The following is a 20463-nucleotide window of genomic DNA, read 5'->3' on the forward strand; positions in this document are numbered from 1 at the left end:
TGGTGGTTTTTTTTCTGAAATCATGTAATGTAAATACCTAGAATCAAATTAGATTTTGATTTGCATAAATGACAAATCTCATTTGGCTTGGGATACAACTCAAACATAAGCAGACGTATGTTTACTTACCAAATGTTGAATCCTTCTGTAGTTGCTCCAATACATAAAGCTGACTATTTCTGACAGCTGACCGACCTCGTGAATCTTTTGAAAGTGAAGCATTTCCAGAAGAAACCTGGTTTAAGAGGGAGGAGAAGTGGGAGCTTTTGCTTGAACTGGGAAAAATAGCAAGTAGAACATTTGTAGCAAATCTGCCTTCCAGGGTTGGAAGCTTCTTTATCATAAGGCAACTCCTTTGACTTTCTTACGGTTATGAAATGCTAACCTGACTCTGGAAATTTAGCAAATCAAGTGTGAGGAGCTAACACAGGTATGTACTCCAAAAAGTAACTTCAGGAAAGTTGATATTCACACACACAAACTCTTAAGTCAATGTACATCATTGAGGGAGGCACAGTGAAAATATCAGATTCTGCTTTATCACAAGAAAAGGCTAGTTTATAAAACATGATAGTGGCATTACTGGCCATAGTAAGACTTATCTGTTTTTTATCTATGAGTTTAAAAAAAAAAAAGGCAAACCAAAACAACACAGACTTGTCCTGCTTGGTAGTTGTGACTGAATACAAACCTTCTCAAAAAGGTTTCTGTTCCTACAATATCTCTGTTATTGTTCAAGCGTCAGGAGACATCAGTCTCACAGTCCACTTGTTTCTCACCTGCTGGTCCTGGCTGCCGAGGTTACTTGCAGTGTACGTAGCAGTATTGCTGCTGTTGTAACCAGATGTTGGGCCAGAGGAGAGGCTGAGGCTGGAGTCTGTACACAAAGTGCTTGTACTTGCAAGGGTCTTCAGCCTTGCTTCTTCCTGTAACGGGTATCACAGCATTACAAATAAAAACGCCACACAAAACTTGCCGTGCACAACAGCTGGTCAAATCAATAACTGCACTGAAAGATCAAAGAGGAATAACCTAAAGAAGTCCCAGTTTCCTTCCAGGAGTGTTGACAGGACAGAAGCTGTTGCCATACAGAAAGTATTAAATAAGCAGGCTCCTTTGAAAGACTAAGATCATATAAGCCATAGAGCAAATCACCCTGTAAAACCTGGCAGTGTGGGAAAATGCAGCTTCTGCTGTTGTTATTCTTCATATATGAGAGTCCAGGCTATCAAACCAATACAATGTTTTTAAGGGGAAAAAAAGAAGTTTTAAAAAGGATCTCTCTTCAGTTGTGCTTACCTTCTTGAGTAGCCCCTGACTCGACTTGCTGGTCAAATGTAGTTGTTAAAGACTGAAGATTTTACTTTAACCAGTGCAACTACTCAATGCCAGCCCAGAAGTTGAACTGAAAATTACATAATAAGGAAATACTGAGAGCTTCAAGAGTATTTATGCTTTCAAGGGCAGTTTTAAGTTTGATTTTCCAACTCGGGTAAAGTACATCTACATTTCACAAGAAAAACACAGCAGCAGATGTGGTAAGAGCCAGTCATCTGGTGGAGGTGCCGGAATTCCAGGTGCCTTAAAGGGTACAGACCAATAAAGCAAGTGTTCACCACATTTTGCACCACATACGTACGCAGTGGCAAAGGTTACTGCATAAAAGTGTAGTAGAAAACTGGGCAGAACAGACACATCCTAACAAGGCACTGTCCTTGCATCTGGGAGAAAAATACACACACTTGGACTTGTGCACGATGGGTATCAAAGCGGGGAAATAAAACCCCAAAGTACTGGACAAATAAACATACGGAGGGCAATCTAAAGGAAAACAGAAAAAAAAAAAAAAGAAAATAATAAGGCCTTTGTGTTAAAGTACTTACTGAAATAAACTCAGTTTACCTTAGCAAAATGCCTCCATAGACTGGGCATGTAATTCTTTGTTTTTTTCTAGACTGATGTGCATCAAACAGGAAAATGATTAAAGCGTGGAAGAGTTGCTTTTAAAAAAATACACTCATGTGAATAATGCGTGAGAGTTTCCTCTGCAATGCTCACCTTCTGTAACTGAGAAAATATTTGCTCCCGTATACGCTTCTTTTCTTGCTCAGCTCTCTCCCGAAGCTTGTCTCTAGCTCGTGCAATTTCAGATTTGGTTTCCTCTCGTGCCCTCTGGTAGTCTCGGAGCAACAGTTCGATGTCTGAAGGGTGCTGAATGCTTCTTCTTTTTGGTTCTTGAACTCTGTAAGGGCAGGTAAGTTCGGGAAAACACACACGGAATTACTGGAAATCAGGTCACCTGACACAATACCATGAGAAAATCATCTTTCAACATGGAACAGGAAAATTTGCCACAAGAGCAAGTAAAACTCACCACGCTAAAAGTTTCTCTTTGCTCGTTAAAGGCTCCACAGACATTAAGCTTGGAAAATTATTCAGACTGGTTCACCACTGAGATTACTCCAGCGATTGCACTGGTTCCTAAGTCAGCTCTCCATATGATCTGTGGTTAGCGCTTGGGCATATCACATGCAAAATAATTGTGTTGGGAAAATAACCGTCTCCTGCCCTTCCACAGAGCAAGCAAAAGTCATTTAGGGGACATGGTGGAGGAATGAGAAACTCAAGTTCTAAATGGTGAAGGGTTGCAGAACATTTTTGATATTTAGAATGAAACTTAAAAGACATGTAAAATAGTTAAGTTAGCAAAGGAGTAAAATGGCAGATTGGTCTATAATGAGTCAAGACTTGGCTCGCCCCATAAACCGTGCACATAAAATAAATCAGGCACATGTTATGAAGTGAAACAAACTAGACAGAAGGTTTTAATTAATCTTTTCTAAAACCAGGCACACATTTTTCCTGAAAGCACTTTCTATCCCAAAGTTTAACACTTCTGCATTGGGATTAAGAATTCTGCCTCAGAAGGCTCAGGTGACAATAAGAACCATTAATGTGCGTCCATGGTTACCACTGTTAATGCACATCAGGCCAAAAGCGAGGTTTCTGATGCCCCACCTGGTATTTTCCACCACATCTCTCCTCAGCTGTTGTAGATATTCCCGGCGCCTGCTGGGGAGATCTGGATCCCTCCGACTTGCATCCAACGTCTGCAACAGACTCAAATGCTTTTGAGGACTCAGACTTCGGCTTCTTTGGTATCTTTGAAGCCTCTTTTCTCTCTCCTTCCTCAGAGTTTCAATAGTCCTCATGTGTCTGTCAAGGAAACATCATCAGAGTGATAAAATGCACCCTGAAAAGTTAAATTTTCTGTTTTTTTGAAAAACACTTAAATATTACATAGCTTTGTAATGTAAAATTCATGGGAATCTAATACCATACACTCCCCTGGCAAATACGCCTTTGGCCACATGCCGACAGATGCAGAAATTCTACAGGCCCGCTGCTTTTATAAGAGCAGAGAATGCATAAGAGGGTCTCGGTTACTGCTTGCCGTAGCTGAGAGGTGAATCAAGGACAGAGATTAATGTAGCTACTCCTAGAATTTTTTTTGTTACAACAGCTTCCTAAACTGAGTTCTATAATGCAATTGCAAGAATCCATTATCTTGATTTTTACATAATTTTGTATATTTATAGGGTTTTAAAATTTCATTTGTATATTCATACATCAGCATTTATTCACAGAAGCATGAATGAGATCTTCCCATAAACACGGTGTACCAATTATTCTTACATTGCAATAAATCAGTGAAATATCTTCCCACGATCACCAGGTAGACATGATCATCCCCATAGCTGCTAGAAATTTTAAGAGTGGGGTGACACTGGATTTGAACCACACAGAATCTTATATTTTCCTTATTTTCTTGAAGCAACCTCAAAATTTTGTCTTACATGCATTACTTAACTGTGTATAAAATAAGCTTAATACTGTATCTCTTCACAAATAGCTCGCTCAGTGTGACTAAGTGATTAAGTGCTCCTTACTAAATGTTATTTATGCTGCATGAAGCGTATTCGAAACACTCAATACAACACTACTTTAAGCAATTTACCTTTCATAAAGTTGCTGCTTCACTGGAACGGCCACCAGGTCATCGGCGGTCCCGCTCTGCAGGACCCTCAGCAGGGCGTCCGTCTCCCCGATGCCATAGCTGAGCTTGGCCTCAGCCAGTTCCACGGTGAGCGGCTGCTGGTGCAGGTCCAGGTGGAGGCCGGACATGATCCGCGCACGCTCCCTCTGAAGTCGCTCGATCTCTCTGCTCCTGCTGTCACCGAGCTGGGATTTCCCTTCCATTTCTGTTGCCCGTGTGATTCCAGGTTTCTTTTCTGCCTGACTTTGTAAATCAGTCACGCTGCTGCTCAAGCTGAGTGACGAAGGCGGAGGGCTGCCCTTAACACCACACCAGTTGCTAAATTTATTGTGTATAGGCAAGTCACGGAGACTGTAGCTCCGAGGCCTGTAAGGCTTTGTAAAAGCAGTATTTTTCTTGAGAAGAATTTCAGTGTCACAGTCACTTTCGGTGACATAATCTGTATTGTCGTCTTGGAAGGAAGTTTGTGCATCGCTCACATCAGAGAGCGGGGGAGGGCAGCTGCTCTCTTTTTTCCAGAAGAAATCGTGAAATTGTAGAGAAGACGCTTCTACCAGAGGTTCTGAGGATGTGCCAGCATTTGTCTTGCTTGAATAAGTGGCATTAATTCTTTTATTAAAAAGTAAGTCACCATTTGGAGGTAAGTAGTTATGGATCAAAGCAGTGTCAGAATTACCAACATATTTTTCATGTCCGATTCCAGATGAAGAACCTTTTTCCCCCCTCGTGATGTACATACAACGAAGCGAACGTGTCAGTGGGCTGCGGTCTCCAAGGTCACCTGTTAAAACTTCTCTGTGGCCCGACACCTCCAACATACTGCTGGAGTGATACAGTCGTTTTGCACAGACGGTAGTGTGGGTGTCAACCGTGAGTCTGTGCCGCTGTTCCAAGTCTTTTGAAACATCCTGCCCTAAAAGTTCTTTGGCCGCTTTCTTATCTGAGAAACTTCCAGATTTCCTTCTTATGCCATTACGTTCTCTAGAAGTGCTGGATTCACTGTCTGTTTCTGTCTGTGAAAAATTGTCCACATGAGGTTGTGTGCTGGACTGTGGACCCACCCTCTGCTTTCTCTGGTTGTGAAGGGGACTTGAGGCACCACTGGAATACCCAAGGGCTTCCTTAACAGGGCAGAGACACTTGCCGAAAGCAGTCTGGCTGCTGGGACTAGCACTAAGAGTAAGAATAGGGGAAGAGGCCCTATCAACTAGCAGGGTGTTTTTGTAACACGTTTTTCTTTCTGCTGGAACCTCTAGTTCATTGACACTTTTTTTATCCTGAGCATAAGATGATGGAGACTGAGAGGTGCTATTAGTAGGGCTGCTGACTACAGTGCATGAAGAACTGTCTTGCCCTGAACTCAGCAAAGATGATGTGACAGATGAAACTCTGGTACCAGCGAAAGCAACATTCTGGTGTGCATTTAATGATGTTTTCTGAAAATCTAACATAGGAGTGGAGGTTCTGGGTAAGAGAGGCAGACGCATGAAGGAGTCTTCCAAAATGCTGTCGAGACTGTAATGGAAGTCAGGATTGCCCAGATTTCTCATCCCTGTTTGTTCTTGTGTTCTTCCTTCAAGAGAGAGCGTTTCCTCTTTCCTTTGGGGAATCTTACCTACTGCATCTGCATCTATTCCTTTCCAAACAACATTTACTGCCTGAGCTTCCCTCAATTCTTTTTCCATTTTTGGCTCCACTCGTTTTTCTTCATGTTTCCTTTGAGGTTCTTCCAAAATCTCAGTTTGAGTGCCTACATCTGCTGTGGTCTGAGTGCCGCTATCTGCTCTAGTAACCTTTACAGCCTCTTCCATTCCTCTTTGCTTGATTTTGGCATTCTGCTCATTATCTATGATACTCTGATGGGAGAGATTTCCCAACAGCTCAGAAGTGTTCTGAAGAAGCTGTGACAGATGCATGGACAGGTTCTGCATGCTTGTCCAAGAAGAAGGTTGGTGAAACAGATCTCTGTTTGTTTCCTGCCTTCTTGCAGAAACGTCTGTATAACTTCTCTGATGCCTCCTCTGCCTTTTGTACCGTCCTGTAGTTGCTGTTTGTGTTCCCTGTTCACAGGTAATCCCTGGCAGTTTTTTGGAAGACCTTTCGGATTCAGAAGGATATAACAGCACAATTTCATCAACCTGCACTGAAGAGTTACCAGGCTGTGCAGAAGGATTCCCAAATTCAGCAGTGTTATTTTCTGGATTCGTTTCCAGTGTTTCACTGGATATGTTGCTGTATTGCTTGGTACTGTCACTTGAGTATGCAGATTGAAAGTCTTGTCTGACACCGTCCCATCCTTGAAGACCTTCGATGCTGCTTAAAGTGCTTGATAAAACTTTTGCTGTAGCGTATGAACTGAGATGAGAATGAAAAGGAGAATTTTGAGAATTCAATCCATTGTCTACGCTGGAACATCTCATAACTTTACGATTTTCCAGATTTAAAGGCATTTGATTGCAAGAGACATCACTTGCACTTCCAAAAACATACTGTTTCCAGCCAATTTTGCACGATCCATCTTGTTGCCATGGATGAATATACGGGTTGATATCACTTGAACTAAAATGCATTGTATCTTTATTGTCTTGGAAAAATAAACCTGCTTCTGGCTGATACCCAGCTTCTTCAGCTTTCCCTTCACTACACTGAGCTACAGAGCTATTCTTTGAATGGACATTTGCTTCTGCACCTGCAGAACTGTGAGCTGTGTGCAGTAAGGATGATGGAGATTGAGTAGCACAGTCTTTTGAAGCCTGGCTGCTTTGGGTTCTTGCTGCAAAATTTTGTAAACTGTTGGGATCATAGTTTGTAAGCTTCTTAGTTTGCGCTGCACTTTGCTGAAATCTGGGTTTAGATTTAACCTGTAAAAAGTTCTTCGATTCCTGCTTTGAAAATCTTTCAACTCCATAAAGATCATCTTCAGTTGGTGATGGAGGCTCTACACTCATATTCAAATCTTGTAGTGATTTAGATGCAGAATACAACAAAGGATCTGCCTTAGATGAAGCTTCTGGAGTATATTCTGTATCAGAGGAGATAGCAATAGCTGGGGCTGATAGTCTGTGACTTTGTAAATAAGGCCTCTGTTGACTTTGTTTATAGTTCTTTGTATTCCGTGTAGTAGAATATGATCTTTTGCTCCTGAATTGCACCGGTTTGTATTCTTGAGGAGGCAAATAATGGTTTTCTGGTAAAAACTTTACGGAGGTACTTTCATTATTAATTACAGAAAACTTTAGTCTTTCTGATTTCAGAGTCTTATTCCGCATTACAGTGTCTTCCGCTGTTGAACAATCAGCATCATCAGCAGGGCTATCAATGCTTGAACCCACGTTATTTTTGCAAAGTAAAATCTCTTTTCTACCATCTGTATTTGTTCTGTCAGGCACCTGTTCTATCTGTTCACCTGTAGGCACATACTGACAAGTGTCTTGCAGATCTGCAGGGCTTCTTTCAAAACCCAAGACAGCGTGATACAGTTGTCTGGGATCAGTGCTTCTGCTGTATCTGGGATATGTTGGACTAAATGAATTGCAGGTGTGACCAGGATCCACATCAACATCTCCTGGATGCAGATTTTCCAACATTGTAACTTCTGAGTGTATTAATTCATTCACAGAATTTGAGGATATATTAGTTTGCTTTTCAGCAGGTTCAGGTTCTCTACTTGATGTTTTTCTCTGCTGTGTTTTTTCTGCAAGAAGTTCAGCCTCAGTATTTGAATGCAATTCCTCCTCCATTCTGTTAAGTATTTTTCTCATTTGTCCCTCTTTAACAAGAATTGCCTTTCCAGTATCCCAAAAAGTTAATGATGGTAATAAAAGGGAATTATCACTTGGTACTTTCTCTATGTGTTCTGTGCAAGCTTCTTGTGGTGGAACTTTACCCCAGTGGTGCTGATCAACTTTAATATCACTGTCAATTTTTTTATGATTACTTCCATATACAGGTTCCCCATCTACAGCTGATTTTTTATATGAAGTAGAGTCTGTGTCTGATACCGGAAAATGCCTGTTTTCTTTTGCAAGAGAAAGTAAAATACTTCCTGAAGCATGTATTGGCTCATCAAATACCACAGCCTTATCAGACTGAGTGTCTTGTATTTGAAAAACAGCAAGTGAAGAATCTTTCAATATACTTGTATGTGAAATATCATATGTGCCAGTTTCACCACGGCCTGTATCTGCAGTTAAAGAAGATTCTGAAAACGGTGTGAAGGATGGGTGATTGACACTTGCAAAAACTCGGGGAAAACCTCCTTCCTTTACAGAGCACACATCTGCAGAACCGGAGGACACTTGCTCAGTCAAAAAGGTATCTTGAAGTGAGTCCTCAAGCTCACTAAATATCTGAGATTTTGAGTCATCAAGTAAACAAGTGTCAAAAGCACTGAAGTTCTTGGAGCTCTGAAACGGTGCGCAAGTTGGAGGATCTTCTGCAAAGCAGGATGGAAGAGACTTTGCTTCTTTAGTGCCAGTCTGTTCTTGGCTCTGAAGAGTAAGCGAGCCCGATTCTGGTACAGTCACACTAGAAGTGTTACTGAAGTGTTCTAAGCACTTATTAATTTTATTTTCTTTTATGTCATTACAATTCTTGAAAGAACCTTGAATTATTTTCTCCTTCTGATCTGTTGTTGCACCTTTTTCAGGGAGTTTATTATCCTGAGCATATGTGGTCTCTTTAATTGCAGAATTACTTTTCTTTTCATCTCCTTTTTGAGAAACATCAGGAAAAGTTACAGATACATTCAAATCAGTTGATTCACTTTCAAAGTATTTTGTTTCTTCAGAGACAACAGCATCTTTTTCACCTTTGTCTCCATTGCTTGCAATCAAAACAGCTGCAGATGATGCTGGACAATTCAGGACACCAGGAGAACATTCAGAAGTGTCCGAGTTACTATTGTAGTTTATAAACTCTTTACTACAGTGTGGATTTTCCCATGGAGACTTGTTCAGGCCTTCTGAAAGGGCTGAAGCATTCTCCGAAACAGTGCTGCCTGGCTGGTCTGTGCAGCCCTCTTCAGAAGTCCCATGTCTCTCATTTTCTCTGGGCTCACACGGATACTCAGCTACACCAGGAAACTTTGCTCTTTCATTTTTACTGTTTGTTGTAGTATAGCTTGTGCTTAAAAATTTCGCCTTCTCATCATGCAATAAACTCCCTGAGTGAAGTACTTTCTGAGTTGTATTAATACTGGGAGACATTTTTTGCAAAGACATTTCTAGAAAAGAATGCATTTCTTCCCCCTCTGTCTCTTTCACCACTTCTTTCTCTGAAGATGAAAGCAGGTTTGAATTACCCAAGAGCAGTGAATCAGGCACAATGGTAGCCTTCTCCTCTTGAGCTGTATCTTCTATGGAATTAAGGCAGTCTTTTGATAGTTTATTAAACATTAAATCCACACTGTGTTCTTCATGAGTGTTGTTATGATCCTGAGTTACACCTTCAGAAGAATCTAATTTTTCCAAGCAAAATGAATTCCCTTTGGTCCCTTCCTGAAGTACAACAGTTTCAGACTCAGGATCATCTGTGCTGTTGGGAGTGGAAGAGCTGTCCTCTTTGATGGGCTGGCCAGACACGGCATAGTCGGTTGCATTTTTAAATATAAAGGATTCTTCCTCCTGCCGGTCCTGTGTGGTCCTGGTTTGCAGAAAAGCTACATTCTTGCTTTGCATTTTATCAGGAAGATATTTGTCCTCTCTCGTTTTGTTGACTGGGACAGGCGTACCAACACAGATCTCGCTCTCCAGTAACGTTTCATAGTAAGGCAGAACAGCTCCAGTTCCAGCACTGCTGTCAGATGGCTTTGTGTGTCCTTTCAATGCAGTCGGAACACTTTGAACAAGATGGAAATCATCACTTACTCCAAGATATAAAAGGTGATTTACAGACTGGCATGGGGAGTCTTTAAGCGAACCTTCTTGGTTTTTTTCAGTAGACTTTAGTGTTGCTGGTGGGTTTTGTTCCTTGCTGATGTCTTCATTATTTCCAGAAAAGCTAGTAGACACCCACTGGCTTTCTCTTAAGACTTCATTTAATCTGCTGTCATCGTGTGTCATCTGGCAGCTGTCTTTGTTTTCAGGGAACAGTTCATTCAGGTTTTGTGAAATTATCAGTTCTACCTCCTCTGTGTTTTCTACAAACATTTGCTTTTCTTTGTCTATTTTGGTCATTTGTACAACATTCATCAAATGCACTTTCTCCTCCTCAAGTCTGGAGCCCACTGGATCCAATTCACAAATATCAGGTCTTTTTCTAACAATACTTATATTCAAGTTTTCTGAAGTGCCATGCTCAGGATATCGCACAGAGCAATTCATATACATACGGCTGTCATCTTTAATGGGGAGACTTTTAAATTTTTGTTCAGTTCTATATTGGTCAGTACTGGTACTATCATCAACTGAATATTCACCTGCATCAGTATCTTCCATGACTGCATTTCTCATATCTGTAACAGAGTCCACTGAGACACCATCTTCACTCATTTCAGTAGGATCATGGTATCTTGAATCATCTTCTAACAGTATATTCTGTTCTAGTCCTGAAACTGTCAGGTATCTTTCAGGGATCTTAAACTGATTTAAAATTACCTCATTGTCATCTCTGTCACAATACATCTGATGTAGAGCTGGTGACTCTTCAGTAAATAAAACATTTTCATCTGTGCGTACGACTTCTTGCCCCTCAGTGTTTGTCACCATAATTTGTTCTTCACTCCCAGTCACTTCACATTCATTAACCTTGTCTTCCTGGGGCAAACAGTTTGGTACACACTGTTCAGTTACATTGCTAGAATTTACTTGTCCTTCATTTTCAGGTTTTGCTGAAACATTTCCTTGCCTGCTTGTGATTAGTACTGTTGCAGGTGCTGTATTAAGCACATTTTCTATTTTTCTGTTCATCTGTAAAAGTCCCTCAGAAGTGTCAAGGAAGCCTGAAGTATTCTGAGTAACTTCTGTTGTGTGGGCACACGCAGCTGAAGGAGTGTTTTGGGGAGCAACAGAAAATTCTGGTGAATAAATACCTATTTCTATTTCCTTGCTTTCTTCTTGGCACAAGCTGCTTGTTTCAAGTCGGCTGCCAGAACGTACAAGCACTTTTGATTCCTGAGTGTGTCCTCCCCCAGTGCTGCCTACCTGCAGGTCATCTTTCTCCGCCTCTTCACGTGTCAGGCACAGATTAGTATAAAACTCACACTGGCCTTCACAAGCTACAATATCAATATGTTTCTTTGGATTCTGAGATAGACTAATGCCTTTAAAATCCTCGCCTCTCCTGTCTTCAGTTATACTTTGCACTTTGGCTACTGCATAGTCAGGTAAACTTTCAGTCTGTCTGGATTTAACTTCCAATGCATTTTTTTCTAAGTTGATGGTACTATTTATTAATTTTGTTATTTCTTCATCAGTGTTTGCTTTTGTGTTCTGATAAGGAACCATAGTTTCTTCTGGATCATTTTCTGGGCTTCTTAAGAACTTGGATTCTTTATTTATATATGGACTCTCCTCTCGAGAAATAGTAGCTGATGTATTTGTGTTGTATTCAAGTACTCTTCCCAATTCTGAGTTTACATCATCTTCAGCAAGCAAGAGATTCTCTGGGCAATCACTTTCAAGAAAGGCTTCTTTCTCTTCTGTTGCTTCAAGTAAATATTTGTTCTGTGGTTCTGTTTCCAAGAGAATGGTTGCATCAAAGTCCACAGAAACGTCGGTCATCTTATGCATACTGTTCTTCTGCCCTGTTGATTTTGAAGAGCATGTCGTGCAAAAGCTGCCAGAGGGTACATCAGAATAACTTTCTGTGGCACTGACTTCCATGGTAAGATTAGATGTAGCATCGCAATCTCCTTTCACTATTGTGACATGCTCCAATAGCTTATCACAGTTTTCAGTCTCAGATGCACTTTGAAAAAGATTAGCTTTTGTTGAAGCTTTGTAAAATATGCTTGAATTGGATTCTGGGAGAAAATCATTTGTACTCTCACAAATAGCAGCAGGGAAGGTCTCAGCGTCTTTCCCATTTACATTCACTCTGAGATAACTTACTTTATTTACCCCTAAGTTTTCATATTCGGATGAAAATTCTTTCTGAACTACGGCCTGAGAATTCAAGACATTGTGCTCTTTGCTTTCACTGCTTTCTTCTCTTATATTATCAATGCATAATGTAGAATTTTCTGAAAGTTGTTGGGATAAGCAACTTAACTGACTGTCTGCTAGAGCACATTCATGGGAATAATGTTTTGAAACAGGTTTGGTTTTGTATTCATAATGATTCAGTGAAGACAGGTCTTCATCCTTTGGTTCATATTCTTCATTATCTTTGCATGAAGGCACCTCTGGCACAATCTCTGCCAAGCTATCGGTGCTTGTTTCCATACAGATAATCTCTTCTTCAGACATCTCTATTGGTGTTGCAGATTGGTCATAACTTGCACTGTGAGCAACAACTAAAGGGTTACATTGATACATTGTCTTCTGCAAGGAAAAATCTGTCTCTGTTGTTATTTCTTCTGCAGATATTTGTTCATAATCCATTTCTTGCATTGCTTCCAAATTACTCTCCCCAGATCTAAGGAGACCCACTGTAACAGCTGATTCTGCTCCTTGTCCCGCTAATGTCTGAAGCTCGTAACTGCTTACTAGAGAGCAGCTCTTATTTGTTAAGTCACTGAGAAAGAAACCTTCATCACAATATGTTGGTATTTCCTTTCTTGGAAAAAGCTGCCCATGGTTTCCAAAGTGGGCTTGTTTTACTGCAGATGTCTGTGTTGAGGTCATACTATGAGCAAGTCCTGTAGAAGATTCAGCAGCGGGTGCACTGACGGATGCACTTCTGCTGCCTGAATCTGTCATACTTGATTTTGTCATCAAGTTATTGTAGTCATCACTGAGGTCATCTTTTTCAGAAGCTCTGAAGAAAACATCCTCTAAATCTGCATCCACACAGCCATTTCTCTGTTCAAAAATGTTCATGGGCACCACAGAAATAAAAGGTGTCTTTTTCAGACTGTGGTCTTTTGGCAGCTCTGGATGAGTTGTGGGGAGAGAATCCTCCTCTCTCCTAGATACCAGTGACAAGCAGTCTGCAGTGGAGGTGCTTTCCAAAGAGCTGAATGTTTGTGTGCATTCAGTGGCGGACCTGTAAGCAGAGAATTCATTCAATTGTTCTTGTTCAGGATGATTTGACCTTGAATGTTGATAATAATCATGCTTTGCTGAAATAGGAACAAAAGAGGAGCTTAGTCCTACTGAGCTAACAAATGAGGACATGACATCTTGAGATTCCAAGGAAGAATTTTCATTAGAGTTTGTCCAACCCTTAAGAATCTTATTTAATGATCCACTCTCAGAAACTCTGCTTGCAGTTGTTATCGTTTCAGGTAAAGGTAATTCTGATGTGTCAGAGGAGAAAACGGTGTTTATTTCATTTATACGATGTGATAAATGAGTAATGCTGTGTATCTGCTTAGAGCCAGAAACAAAAGAAACTTCAGCAGCTGATTGCTTTAGATCATCTTTCTTCAGCCAAAACTCTGGTTTGCTCAAGGAGCACAGATGAGCTTCTTGAACTTCCAAATTTTCATGGAAAGAAGGTGCTGTTATTCTGGAGCTGCTGATGTCAACCTTTGAGTCACAGGAGGACCAAGCATCAGTAGAAAGCAAAGGATTTCCACCTGTGTAATACAGTCTTCTATCAAGAGACCTTTCTTGTTCTACCAAGGAGACTTCTGTCCCCTCCAACAACTGCTTGCAAGCAGGCTTCAGTTTAGTGTCCAAATAAAAGGAACTGCTCAGCTTCAGATCATAATTTGTCCCTTCTGTATCTCTGTCACAGGCCTTGGACTCATGGTCTTCATCAGTCTGTATAGTTGGCGATCTAGGAGTTTGTAACTTCCAATAGATCTCTGCTGGCACTTCATCAGATGAATCAGATTTTGATTCTTCTACCAGATCTTCAGCTGGCACCTCTTCTCCATCAGCTAAGCTGTCCAGAGAAAAACTTCTTTCAGACTTTCCCAGTCTCCTATGAGCTGCATATGATGTCACCAAAGATGAAATACGGTGATCAGTTCTGCTTTTGTAAAGTTTAGCTGGCTCTTGTTTGGCCTTTGATCTGTGAAACTGGCTTTTATTCTGCTTTTTGGCTTTATTTTCTTTTTCTACCAGAGAGTCCTGTGACATTTGACTGTCATCACTCTCAGAATCTTCTGGGTTGGCAAGGCATTTATTTCTGTCAAAATCTTCTTGTTTCGGTTTCTCTGTGAAAGTTTTTGCATAAGCACAGGAGAGAGAATCTACAGAATAGGAACTGTCAGTATCAGAAATCTCATTTTCCTCATCCTCTTGCCAATTCCCCAGTACATCTGTGGCTGTTTTGGACACTCCAGCACTCAGCATCTCAGCACTGTGCCACCTTTTTTCAGCATAATAGAGTGGTGCCTGTGTGTTCATCTTAGTGAGATTTCCTACTGATGATGCCACCATCAGAAATTCTTGCTGTTCCACTGATGATTTCTCATGACTTGGCAAGGCAGAGTTCAGCTCCCTCTTCCAGTTCTTGGCTGTTTGGTTTAGATTTGCTGATGGTGGGTTTCCATACACTGTTTTCTTCATTTCTTTAGGAAAGTTTTCTAGAGAAGACCTGTGGCCTTTTCCATTGATATCCATTCTAGCCTTTTCATTGGATACCTGAGCTCTATTTTGTTCTAGATTGCTACTTGCAGGCTGATTTAAATCTCCTAGCACCTTTGTTTTTTTCATTCTTGTCCCTGTAATAAAAGTTTCAGGCTCATCTTTCTCCTTAAAAAGGTCAGGAGAGGAGCCTTTAGAGGTCTGGTTTTGAGATCCAGCTTGCCCTGGGTTGTCATCCAACTTTGCAATTTTTTGATCATTTTTATTGATAGAAGCCATGATACCCAAATCATTAGAATATTCTTCTCCTCCTCTTTTATTTCCAGATGAAGATGGTTTTTGTTTTTCAGTTAGCTGCCTCTGGACTTTTTCATCATTAAGGTCATCATTCCCAGAAACGGCTTTACCTCTTCTGTAAAGATATTCTACAGATGACAGCCTTCCTGTTGTATTGCTTTCACAGCATTGATCAGTATTTGGTGAGGTAGATAACTTTGAGACAGTCTCCCTCTTCAACAAACAGCTGTGGAAATAAAAAAGAAACAAAGCCCAAACCTTGCTTGAATAAAATACTTAACAACGCTTCCACATCAGTGATGTCTTGTAGTTAAGAGTAACAATGCATGAAGCAAAATTCTTAATGCTTTTCTAAAGCAAATTCTAGCAGAGAATAATTAAAAAATTCTGTCAGTAACCATACAATCCCCTACATATCCTGCAATATGTTCTGCAACACAAAGGAACAGGTTTATGCTATGTTGTACAGCTTGGTATTTAGTCTCTGTAGGCTCAAGAAGCTGCAAACATTAGTTAAAAATAAAGGATGATTCTAAGTCATAGAAATCCAGTCAGCAGAGTGTAGCTATTTCCTTCCCCCAGGACCATGCTGTGATAAGACACCCGAGCACTCCAACTGTTTGGCATTGTGTAGAGATGGTTATTTAGCCTGAGAAAGGCTGGCCAGCCTAAAAGACCAAACCAGAATCACTCAAATGACACAAATATTCTGAAGGAAGAGTTTGATACTAATCAAGAGAAAATGATGCAGACATAAGTATTTACCAACAGTTTGAACAAGGTAGGAACAAGACTTAAGCCAGTTCTGGAAAGCATTCACAAAGAAGTAAAAAGTGTAGAAAGGCTTGAGAGGAATGTACAAAACAGTGAGAAAGACCATGTCAAAGAGCTAAGCAGTGAATGTGCTGTACCAACCTAATGAAAAAGGACAAATAGCTCTGGTGTGACAAACAACATAGTAAGTTCACGGACATTGCAAGTTTTGGGACTGTTTCAATACATTGAAAGAGATTCTGGATTACAGGTGGCCACTGAAAATACCTTGAATTTAAATTACTTTTGAAAGTGCAGAGGAATTGGCAGACATTAACTCACCTGGGTACCTGAGGCACTCGTGGGTTACCGAATGAATGCTCCCTGTGCTGCAGTGACTTCCTTCTCTTTTGCAAATGGTGATCCAAAGAGGACTGGACAGTGTTATTTTCGTTTAGGACTTGGGATTGTTTCACACACTCTTCATGGAACCAGCAGCTAGCTTCCAGCTGCTCTAAGCTTTGCTTGGCTTCCAATAACTTCTGCTTCTTGACTATCCTTTCCAGCTGGAATTTGACCTTTTTCCGTCTTATGTTTCTTTCTGCCTTTTTTAAGGAGTGTCTTCGCAAGAGCTCCAGCTGCACCAGTCTCTTCTTGTTCTGCTGTAGCAGGGAAGGACAGATTTCCAGCCCGATGGAGCTCTGCACCTCAGCCTCCGTGTACTGTGCAGACTCTGTTTGCACTGCAAACTCCCTCTGCTGCTGCTGCTGAAGGGTAGCCAGGCGTTTATTCTCATTTATAAGCCACTGCTGGTCTGTAAACAAAACAATGATTGAAAGGAAAAACATTTTTTGTTACTATCTTCGTTCTTAATTTAGTAAGCCTTGAGAGCTCATTTAAGAACATGACTTCTATACATACAGAGTGGAGTCTTGACAAACTATTTAGAGAAAAATGTATCATTGCTGCACTTTATTGATCACTGAAAGCCTCTCCATTGGGATAATGCTTTGGGTAACATCTGCAAGATATAAGCAGGACCTGGGCTGATACAGCTAAGGACACTGGTAGATAAGACCTTGCTTGTAAGCAAAAAATAGAACACATTTCAATTTCCCAAGGATTACACTCCAATGTCACAGTGGAAGCATTAAAAGGCCTGAGTTTAATTCTGTGCACTTTTCAGACAGAGGGTATATATTCACAGCAGTGAAGTATGAGTTCATTAGCTTTTTACTGTGAAATATGTTACTTCTGTTTTACTTATTCTGAAGAAACTTGTTAAACTTTGTTACTTAGGGAACGAAAGTCTGTGCACTGAGAGTAGAGTTAACATGGGAACTAGAAGAGGCAGTTGTACGGAGCTAAATAGAGCCACTGTTAATGCAGCAGATGGAATTTCAGACACACACTAATGAACATTTGGCTAATAAATTCCCACATTTTGAGTGACAAAATAAGCACTTGTGCAATCTTGAAATGTTACTGACTTCTCATCACAGCATTTCAGTGGTTTACAACTATTCTAAAGCAAACATTTCTCTTTGTGCCTTTTGCTCCTCTCCTTTCCTCCTTAACTTGATTGAACCAACAAAAAACACCTGCAAACTATTTTCTCTCACCTGCCTAGGTACGCTGACAATGAGGGAGCCCAGAGTCATGCTAAAGAAATTTGTTTAGCAGAGGAAAGGGCAATTTTTGTGCTAACCCAAAATGGTGGCAAGTTCAGTGTGCCTGAAGGCTTGACCTCTCCATGTCCCACCTGAGATGTGCCTCATTTGTGGGGGCAGCTACCAGCCCTGTGGATGGGCATGCGACCTTCCAAGTGGGTTTAAGACAATGCTACAAGGAACCCACCGTATAGGTACCTGCTGGAAGGTTCTGCCAGCCTCTCTAAACCCATCAGATGGCAGCTTCCCAAGCAACATGGACCTTATGTGGCACCTGGTGAGGTAGAGCAACAACCACAAATTTACTACCTGTTGCAACTACCGCTGCTCCAACAAGCAGTTGCCAAAACAGCCTAATGGGAGCCCACATATCTTGCACTTGTGCACTTTAGCATGTCAGGTACTTGAAATAAATCAAATACTCTCATGGCAAGGACACAGGTGAAGCCAACACAACCCTTAGCTATCAGGATGAACATAATTCCAACAAGACAAGCTCATTCCGCCAGTCAATGTGTACTTCTCATTAAATCACCACCCTTCTTCTTTGCTTTTGCTAATGTACCATTTACTTAATAAATGCTAAATATGCTCACAAACCAACTGATTAACCTATTTTGATAATAAAATATGTTACCCCTGCTTACACAGTATATTGAGAACCTGATCTTTGCAGTCAATGGGGAAGCAGTAGAGAACACAGAACACTAGGCTGATTTGTTTTTAAGCCTGGATACAAGACTACTTTATTCCTTGCAGGGGATATGCTTAGAGGATTTTCAGAGTGCACTGGCTTCAGCCTGTGATATCATGAACTGTAACAATCAAAAGAAGTGATTATTGAGATCACCACTACCAGATTGTCTCTGATGGCTTGGGCATATTCTCTTAATGAAGCAGAGTTTGTTCATTTTTATGCTGCTATACAAACATACATATTGAGCTGCACAAAGCAAACAAAAAAAATACCCTTAGCTGAAAAGGCAGTCTACAAATCACAGGCAAGGTTCCTTGATGAATAGAGCATTTCTCAAATGACCAAAGCTTTTCAAAGCACTTCTGTCTAACTAGCAGCAACATTCTTTTGCCTGGGCTTACTTTTGATTTGCAGTCCTTTACTGAATAAGCAACATTTTGCTGCTTATTCAGTGGGTTAGGAATTAAGGGGTTAGGAATTTAAGTCTGGTATGATGAATGAGGGCTACCCACAGCCCTGCACAGCTGAGCTGCAAGAGAGAAATTTGGGGCTGTGGAAGTTTCCATGATGTAAGAAATTATTAGTACATAGGCACTGTCAGCATCACTTGCTTGGTGACTACTGATCTTGTTAAACATACTTCATTAGTGATCCCTGCCACAGAGTCTCCTGTCCTGTTCACGTTGGCAGCTCCGCATGCAGCACATGCACAGAACTAGGAATTCTAACTCTTATGGTTACTCTACGGATAAAAGCAAAGCATTTTAGTCATTCTTTTAGTTATTTTTTCTTAACACCATTTTAAATTTTCACAGGTAAAGCTTTTTTCTCATCTCTTTATTTCCAAATCTGTCCTCCTTAGCATGTTACCAGCAAGTCGAATATTTGGCAGATGAGAGTTTCCCTGAAACAGAGCAGCAAGCTCTAAGATCCTAATTAATCCCTGCTCACAAACTTGCTTCTGTCAGCAGCTGAGACAGAGGGCGCGGCAAAGGTGGAGAACTTTGGTGGGCTGCCAAGTGAAGAATTGTATTTGGCTGGCAAAAACTACCTGCCTGGCTAAGCTTTGTGTGAACACAGCAAAAACAGCAGAACTAGATGGAAGCAGAGAACAAGTCTACATAGCTATGAAACAGATATTTTGGGGGAACTCTCCTGGTTCTCTGTACTATCTACATATCCTAAGCCTATTTCTGCTACATCTCATAATCACAAATTCCTTTTAATCTCTTCATCATGGCTGGCATAATTGAAAAACAGCAGACTGCATAAGTTTGGGTCTGAGAAGCTTCCAAAAGTTCTGTTTTCTTCTTCCAGGAACCAATAGCAGGTTTTGCCAATTGGGAACAGTGCCTCTCTAATAGGCATACTTTGCTTATCAAGAAACCTGGACCAAATAATTCTTTAGAACACAAACTAGAGAATACTGTAACCACCCAATTTCAGTGGTCAAAAACATGTCATGGTTTAAAATGTTCCCAGATCAGTCTATAAACTCACTAAGGGGTAGCCCAAACCCACCAAGACATCTTGCTGAATATGTCTGCCTGCACGCATAGCAGCACCTCTGGGAGCCAGGAGCCACTGATGCTAAAAAATAGCTCTCCAAATACACTGTGGCTCCACCTTCTGACACAGCTATTTGCCATTCAAAATCTGATCACTGATCTTGCCTTTAGAACTCTGACATAACACTGTAGAACATCCTAGAAATAACTCCTATTTGAATCAAAGCATGCCTCTCTTTTTTTAATCCAGTTTTCATTTAAAACAAAATCAGTAGGGGAGAAGGCAATACCACCAATTAATCATCTTTAGGGTAAATAAAATCTGCATTTTATTTTTAATCTTCATGTGTTGCACTTCAGTTTCTACCACAGAGTATCTTAATACATTTTCTTCATATTATAAAAAGGCAGGGGAGTGTGGAAATATTGGCTATGTTAAAGCCAGTGAAACTCTCCCTTAACTGGGGCTGAGATTTTAGCTCTGAACTTCAGTGTTCCACCTACTTCTCAGATGTGTTTTCTTTGTTTTCCTTGTTTAGAACTCACATAGCAACCACTGAAAATTCAGGTTGATCCATCATCTTATGCCATGGCCCTGTTTTTCCTAAGAAGTGAAATTCATTAAAACCGCAGGAAAATGGTCTATATTGTCACAAGTGACCTCATCAATTAAATATATAAAGAGAGTACCTCAACTGACACACGCCACTTCTGGGTGTCTGTCACATCTTGTTAGAGCAATTTCTCCCAAAAGCTTATGGTAGGAACTACCACAACCATCTTGGTTGCAGTCTTCCGGAACAACCCACTGGATGAAGCACGGATACATCACAAGAAAACC

General features: G+C 40.7%; 1 protein-coding gene across 3 annotated transcripts in view; it reads right to left on the reverse strand.

Moving 5' to 3' along the window:
* The window catches only part of STARD9 (StAR related lipid transfer domain containing 9), a 110126-nt gene that overhangs the window by 5399 nt on the left and 84264 nt on the right, over positions 1-20463 (reverse strand). For all 3 annotated transcript variants that reach the window (XM_065065867.1, XM_065065869.1, XM_065065870.1), the window contains 6 exons: positions 16090-16561; positions 4019-15220; positions 3019-3216; positions 2059-2242; positions 780-926; positions 130-235 (listed from right to left, as the gene is read on the reverse strand). In XM_065065867.1, coding sequence (XP_064921939.1) covers positions 130-235; positions 780-926; positions 2059-2242; positions 3019-3216; positions 4019-15220; positions 16090-16561 — 12309 coding nt within the window. The remainder of the gene's footprint in view (positions 1-129; positions 236-779; positions 927-2058; positions 2243-3018; positions 3217-4018; positions 15221-16089; positions 16562-20463) is intronic.

This window comes from Columba livia, chromosome 5 (assembly GCF_036013475.1).
Source record: "Columba livia isolate bColLiv1 breed racing homer chromosome 5, bColLiv1.pat.W.v2, whole genome shotgun sequence".
In the NCBI taxonomy this organism is placed as follows: domain Eukaryota; kingdom Metazoa; phylum Chordata; class Aves; order Columbiformes; family Columbidae; genus Columba; species Columba livia.